This window comes from Gavialis gangeticus, unplaced genomic scaffold (genome assembly GCF_001723915.1).
Source record: "Gavialis gangeticus isolate Ggan-Ray unplaced genomic scaffold, GavGan_comp1, whole genome shotgun sequence".
Taxonomy (NCBI): Eukaryota; Metazoa; Chordata; order Crocodylia; family Gavialidae; genus Gavialis; species Gavialis gangeticus.
The window spans coordinates 41,970,136-41,977,630 of record NW_017729025.1 but is presented as its reverse complement, the minus strand read 5'-3'; the positions used below and the strand labels follow the sequence as shown (position 1 = coordinate 41,977,630).

Sequence of the window (7,495 nt, the reverse complement as noted above, 5' to 3'; positions counted from 1 at the left end):
CTGTTACTAAAGGAGTGGGGGGAGCTGGAAATAGTTACAATGTGGAGTGGTGGCAGCGCAGGGTAGGGGGTGGCAGTTGTGAATGAGCTTCCCCTCCTCTCCCCCCACCCTTGCGTACGGTTGGCTGTCCGGAAATTCCTGTTAGTAGAGCATTCCAGTTAGTAAAATGCCGGATAACAGGGCTTTTACTGTATTTAACATGGGGGGCAGGATTTGGTGGTATGCAGATATAAGACAAGGGGCTTTTTCCTCCACATTGATTGGGGGGGAGCTCATCTTGTATTGAAGTAAATACGGTAATTCGTTTTTGCTTTCATTGACTGTTTCAGGTAATACTTAAAATGTTTGTATAAAGCATAAGAGTTTGGCCTGTTCAATACATTACTTTTCTTCAGGCATCAATGCTCACAAACCCAGATGGCCCTTTCATAAACTTGTCCAGACTGAATTTAGCAAAATATGCTCAAAAACCAAAGTTGGCAAAGGTACGTGGCTACTGTAATTATTGTTCTGGTATCTAACATCACCTCAACTTCTATTTCTCTTTTCAGTTCTCACTCTTCTAATCTTTCAGGACCCTTTCCAGCCTGATATTTCCTCTACAACTGTTGAACTTTGGAAATGCTATGATCTTTGAAGGACCGAGCAGGTTAGGAAGTTGGACAGGATTTAGAGTAGAATGCATCTGGTTGATAGCATAGCAAAGTCATATGGCTTATATCTCCTGTATTGTAGTCAATTGGATCTTGTGCAATAGACAAATGAAAAAATAAATGTCCTGTAGAATTATTTGTAATCTCCAATACCCTAATACAGGAACAGCTATTCCTCACCTTATGTAGTTGAAGAATGTCTTTTAAAAAGGACTTTTCTGGGTTAAAACCAAAACAAACCCATACTCCTCCAGCTTTAGGGAAAAGCAGCAAGAAACCAAGGACTTATCAGTTCTCCCGCCAACTGAAAAGCCTGAAGTCATGATAATGGAAGGGAATGTGAACTACAAAAGGGGTGCATCTACACATGCCTTTAATGCACAGCACTTGTAGAGCCTATTGCTCCTCAGTTTACTGCTCCTGGGAATCTCCTGGATGCACCCGTTTACACAAGTGCCTTGACCCCAGCACACTGAGCTGGGTTGGAGCAGCTCCGGCTGGCAAGTGGTCTGGGAGTCAGCCTGCCAGCCTTGGGCTGCTCCAGCTGGGCTCAGAGTGTTGTGGAGAGGCTGGCTGGGGCACGAGGGTGCTTCAGCGCAGGGCTAGCTGGCATGCAGCCCCTGCACTGAAGTATTCTCATGCCCCAACTAGCCCTGGCAGCGTCTACATGTGCACTGCTGTGCATAAAAAAACTCCATGGTAGGGTAGTACTTGTGTTTACAAGTACTACCCTGCTGCAGCATTTATTAGCTTCCTGTGTACTACTAGGGGCACACTTGCAGACACTAAGATGTTTACTACACAATTAATTAGTTAACTGTGCAGTAAACGTCTCGTGTAGATGTGCCTGAGAACATCAGTCTATCATCTACTTTGCCTCCATGAAAAGAACTAGAAATAACTGTTACCAAGACAGATCTGTCCTCTACTGATTCTAATAGATTTTCTTTGAAAATAAATACATTTATAATTGGATTCCACATATACAGTCTATGCAGTTAAAAAGCAAAATGTTCATTTTTTCAGTTTCGAGAATTCATTTTATCTCAAGGTGTATTTTTTCTGTCTGTGAACAATAGCAGTTGGTCAGTAAATGAAAAATTCATTTGTGAAGAGGTTATGGACACTAATAATGCATTATAACTAGAACACTGAGTTATTTTAGAAGAAGCAATACTATATTAATACATTAATCTTGAACTACGCATACAAGATGACTAAACGCAATTTAAAAAACCCTGCCTTGTTTATTGTCCAGGAAAGGTAGCTTTTGGGTGTTTACAGTATGACTAGATATCTTCACTCATGATTTAATGTTTAAATGATTTGGATTTTCTGTTTAGATTTAAAGTTATTACTTATTGTGATTTTGCATTAGAAATATTTTCTACTTTAATTAGAGCTTGTGTTCATTTTTATTTGTCAGTGTAGTTCTTATGATTGACAACCATCGAAACTTAAATCTTGCATCAGCAGAACAAATATATTGGTGTGCCTTCCTCAGTAATGTCCCTCATCTCTGACCTGAAGTGTGTTTCATGGTTTATCACTGAGTGATCTTTCAGACAAGTCATTACATCAAGTACCATTCCTGTCAGCAATCTTTTTCTGGGAATATTTGCTTGTAAAGAATTAGACTGAGCCATATAATTCATTTTGTGGAAGTCACCAAAAGGTCATTATATTTATTCTTTTCAAACCTGAGTTATATTGGCTAGCGACCCAGAGGTGAAGGGTTTTTAGTTCTATTTCCAGTCCATTTTTGAGAGATAATGGTGAACACTGCACATCTGACAAATATCTGTCTTTAAATCTTCTAAACAAGTCAGTCATTACAGTTTACAACTGAATAATATATAAATACTCATATATTGTTGAAAAAAATCTATTTTGCAATTATTTAAGCAAATGGGAAGATCAGTGGACAGTTCCAGAGGCCATAGTATGTGAGGATTTCTCCAGAACTCTTTATTCCTTTGTCTTCTGATCTGTAAGACATTTAAAGAAAGGCTTGTTTAAAAGAAGGGATACAATTTTAGGAAATTGACTTTGTAAAAACACTTTTTTACTCATCCAAATAGTGTCCTTATGTATGTACAGTTTTTGCTCTTTTTTCTCACAAGAATACATTTTTATTTCTGCTAACACTATAAAATCATCCATGTAGCTGTGGAGATTGAGAGAGATTCTTTTCTGGCTTATGCATCTTTTTAGTCCATTGTCAGATGTGTTAGCCAGACTTCCATTTCAAACTCTTATTTCTGGAGATAATTTGCAAGCCAAAATCAGCTACACTTGACTTGATTCCAGATTTGTTGGATATTGAGCACTAATAGTTTTAAAAGCCATTTTTTTCTTTTCTAAACTGAGAAAATATGGACTTTGGTCCTTAACAGACTTGTGCCTTTGCTTAAATTCTATTGCCTCGTGACTACTTACAGCATGCAAAATTAAAGCACAAATAAAAATCTCTGCAGGATCAACCCCTTTAGCCAAATATTGAAAGACCATAACTATGGAATCACAAAATTTCATTTTTACATTCACTTTTAAAATTCCAACACTTTTTAAAAATGTCTGATGGAAAACAATCACATATTGATAACCCCACTCATTTTATAATGTAGTAGGAATCACAAACTCAAGATCTCCTCTGTAATGACTATCCAGCACATCCATAGGCTTTATCTAATTCATGAAGTTCATTTAATATTTCAAAAAGTGGTGATATGTAAATGTGTTTGCTATTTTAGAAAATTCTTTGGTAACTATTACAGTTGCAAAAACCAAGGTGTTGACTATATAAAGGTAATAACTTTTTTCTTCAGCTATGACAATGGCTTAAATGTTTTCCTGACAGGCATTGTTTGAATACATTTTTCACCATGAAAATGACGTTAAGAACGTAAGTAATCTATACAATTTTTTTTCTTGTTCCTAAATCTTACTGTCATGTCTGTTAGTGTTCAGCTGTGCCAAAGCATCTAATATTACCTTATTTCATAGGATGGCAAACCTGTAGTTTTAAGAAACTCCTTATTAAATGTATAATGTCAAATATACTAAAATATATTTATACTTCTGTTATCAGAAACTAAGCTAGTACAGTAACACTATAGGGCACTTTTACTAAGCTAGCACAGTAACACTATAGGGCACTTTTATATGTGCTCCAAACAACTGAGTTGCTTTTGTGTGCCATAGTGCTTGGATTAATAAGAAGCAGGGAGACAGGTTGAAAAAAATTCTCTAAGAGCAGCATCTTGGAACCTGTAGATTTTACAGTAAGGGTAAATATCAGAAAAAAATCTATGGTGCTTTATCCAGTTTTAAGTTCAATCCCTTATTTCTACTTACAATATTTCCCTTAGCCATCCAAACCAGTTCCTCTCTTGCTGTTAGTGGTGTCCTATTTTGAATAGTCTGGGTTAAGTTTTCATGCTTCAAAGGGTGTCAAACATCTGGCCCTTGGCCTTTCTCTTTTCAGTGTGTGGTTTGCAGTTCCTCTCAAAGGTCCCTCCCCTTATTCATTATTATAGCCACAGTGACCTACTGGTGGGCCATGAACAAATATTGGAGAACTCCACTGTTTGTGCTGAATAAAGACCTTAATTTTAAGCTTCTCAGGGCAGTCTGGTGATTTTTGATGAGTTCCACATGGACATAAGTTTCTGCCTGTGTGTTGCATGGCTGACATTTTTGTGACTGATAATTGTTCAGGAGTTGATTAATGTGATAATTTATTTGGCTTGAAGGTGTTTTATTAGGTAAAGCAAGTCATGCTTTTCCCAAGAACTGTTTCTGCCAGGCCAGAAATTTGTGAGGAATGTTCATAGCTGCATTGACTTTATTGAGCTATGTCAAATTTTCATCATCTGGAGAACTGACCTATTGCCATCATAAAAGTCTTGTTTTGGTAACTGAAGAACTGGGAAAATAATCAGAGACCTTTGACACTAGGTCAGCCTAGGTTTCAAATATCCAGGCTATATTATCGTAAAAATTACCTGGTTAACCTGATCTATGTATACATCGTTCAGTGCAAACAAACAAAACAAAACAAAAAATGCACGCACATATGTTGGAGAACTGCACTGACTGACCCTGTGGTGGTGGATTAGATAACCCATGACTTATTTTCCTTTTTTGATGTGTGTGGTTCTGGAGAAATATTTATGAAAAGATCAAATCAGCTCTGAGCCAGACAAATATGGACACATTTACAGATTAACCACTTAATATATCCATTTTATAACATTTTGCTTAAAAGCTTTTTAAGCTGCTTCTGATGCTATTGCAATAACAGTAGTAGCGTAAGGGGTAGTTGATACTCTCTGACATCTTGTGTTTGGTGTAAAACGGAATTTAAAATAAACCTGTACCTTACTTATCTCTTAGCTTGTCAGTGGAGTGCACACTGATTCTTTCAATACACTATATCATGTCTTGAAAGAAGAGATTAAAAATAGAAAAAAAAGATAAAACTCTAGCTTTTCAGTTATTTCATCCCTGGCAATAAGATCATTCTGTTGGCTCCTGTTTAAGCACAGTCTGTTGACTATCTGATAGTGGAGTTTCTGATTTTAGGCTTATTTGATGGTGGAGATTTGGGTGGAGAGAACTATTCCTGATAGTTCCTGATTTTAATCACAAGCAATAAAAAGTCCAAAGGAAGCATTATTTCTCACTGCAATACTTTAAACTACTCTAATGATCCAGGTGGAAAAGGCCCAATACATCACCAAAAAATAGGTCATTTGTGTATTATCCCAAAAAAGAAGCAGATTGGGATTTAAAGAAAAAAAATATATCGGTTCCAGTAAATTTTGCTCAAGGATGACAGAAAGCCTAAAAAATATACATAAACACATACTTGGGGAATTCTTCAGTCTAAAAAGCAGCAGTTCAGCAGTCTGATTAAATGTGTTCCCTCTCTTTTTTTCAACCTTATTTAAATGCTAAGAAGCATGTATGATTATATGCTGCCATATGGAGAGATAATCCTTTCAAATAGTTTATGCTTCAGACTACATGGCATAACAGAAATAATAACATTCCCTCCTCAGTTTGACGATGAGGTTGGGAAAAAAACACCTTATTTTGATTATTTAATGTTATTACTCTTTACTGATGACATTTGTCTTTTTAGTTTTCCTTGTTCAAAGCTGAAAATGTCTATTTTAAGGTGTGTGGCTTTCTTTAAAGGCTTTAGATTTGGCAGCACATGCAACAGAACATGCACAATATAAGGACTGGTGGTGGAAGGTTCAGATTGGGAAATGCTACTATAGGTAAGTCATTTTTTCAATTCTTATGTGATTATGGATTTTAAACAGTCTGGACCTGAACTGTTATTCCTTGCACTGAACAGTATTTAAAAGATTTCCTAATATTCAGGCCAATTTGTGAAGCAATGAGTGGTGGGGGGTATAGAATGGGCTGGCAAAATAACTCAGAATTTAGACCAATAAGACTGAAGTGATGTATCTATCCAGTAGGGAAACTAAGTAATAGAATATACATTTAATTAAGAAACACTATGATGACAACAAATAAAATGTATCATCTTTAAACAACAAGAAGGCCTTACCTAAATGTCTAATGACACAAAAACACCAACATTTTATGCATTGGAATTAGGGAATTAGCTTGCATAAAAATCCTCAAATGAAAAGCACTTAAATAAGTGCAAAGATTTATTGGTATAACGCTACACAAAGTCAGTAGATTGAAACTAGTATTGTAGTTTCAGGCTGAGAAATTAACTTCTAATGAAGACTTTAACCTGGTGAGACGATCCAGTGTGAAGTGTTTATTTTAAGCTCTTCCAAAAAGTCAAGCAGGTGTTGAAGCCTCCCCACTTCTTCTAGAACAGCTGTATAAATTTCACACATGTAAGAAATGTGGGTGTCTTGCTAAATGCTGCATAGTCAAACTATTATCTCATAAATCTTGTAGGGGGTAAAGTAGTAGTTTATAGGCACTAGTCAGAAAAACAAAGCCCTTTAAAATTCCACTTCATATGCCCAAGCCCGTTGCTTCATTTCAGCTGCCCAAACTAATAAAAATTTTCATTATCATTAAATGTTATTTGAAATTATGGGGGAGAGTAGGTTAGATGTGGTTTTAATTGGGCTTAGGGGGGATCATTTGTCACTTCCATTATATTTATCAAGTGGGCTGGGGAAGGTAAAGCATCTAAACAATTTATATGCTTTCAGCATAAAGAATAATAATGATAGCGATCTGCCATATTTCTTTGCTCCCTAAATGTACACACTGTTTGGCTGACAGAAGGAAAGAGGATAATTTGGAAGTGATAAAGTAACTTTAACAACAGTAGAAGTGATACAGTCCTTTTCATTTGTGATGCTTTATAGTTGCTATGCCACTTAAGGATCACTATGAAGTATCTTACTATATAGTAATAAAATATCATAGCTGTGAAAGCAGATAAATTAAAGCTCTTCAGGTGAAAGATGGTTCCAGGCGTATGTGTTATATGTACCCCAGAGGCTGAGAGATAAATAGGGCAAGCCAGCCTCAGTATGTATTCCCAAATTAGGAGCCATGTTTGAAAACTCAGCTTTAAAATTTTGTGTCTGGCACATCATTAGAAGTTTTGGGAATGTAAGAAGACATGAGATTATATTGCCAACCTTTAAGGACTTGGGAAAATCCTTACTATACTGCTTATATATGGTGGAAAAGTTAACTGTCAAATCTTATGTTTAAGTTTCCTCCTTTAATTTGTTATACTTGGTAGGGTCTGAAAGAGCAGGAGATAATCTTGCCTTGTCAAAAAATTAAGTTGGGTTTTATTATTTCATACTGGATATTCA

General features: G+C 36.2%; 1 protein-coding gene and 1 long non-coding RNA gene across 2 annotated transcripts in view; one reads left to right on the top strand and one right to left on the bottom strand.

The window, feature by feature from the left end:
• TTC8 (tetratricopeptide repeat domain 8) overlaps window positions 1–7,495 on the top strand; it is a 74,415-nt gene that overhangs the window by 32,058 nt on the left and 34,862 nt on the right. The window contains exons 5-7 of the mRNA XM_019518680.1: window positions 396–485; window positions 3,514–3,558; window positions 5,859–5,944. Of these exons, the coding sequence (XP_019374225.1) occupies window positions 396–485; window positions 3,514–3,558; window positions 5,859–5,944 (221 nt within the window). The remainder of the gene's footprint in view (window positions 1–395; window positions 486–3,513; window positions 3,559–5,858; window positions 5,945–7,495) is intronic.
• LOC109298542 overlaps window positions 1,370–7,495 on the bottom strand; it is a 16,554-nt gene continuing 10,428 nt past the window's right edge. Inside the window, exon 3 of the long non-coding RNA XR_002097641.1 lies at window positions 1,370–2,641. This is a non-coding gene — a long non-coding RNA (uncharacterized LOC109298542). The remainder of the gene's footprint in view (window positions 2,642–7,495) is intronic.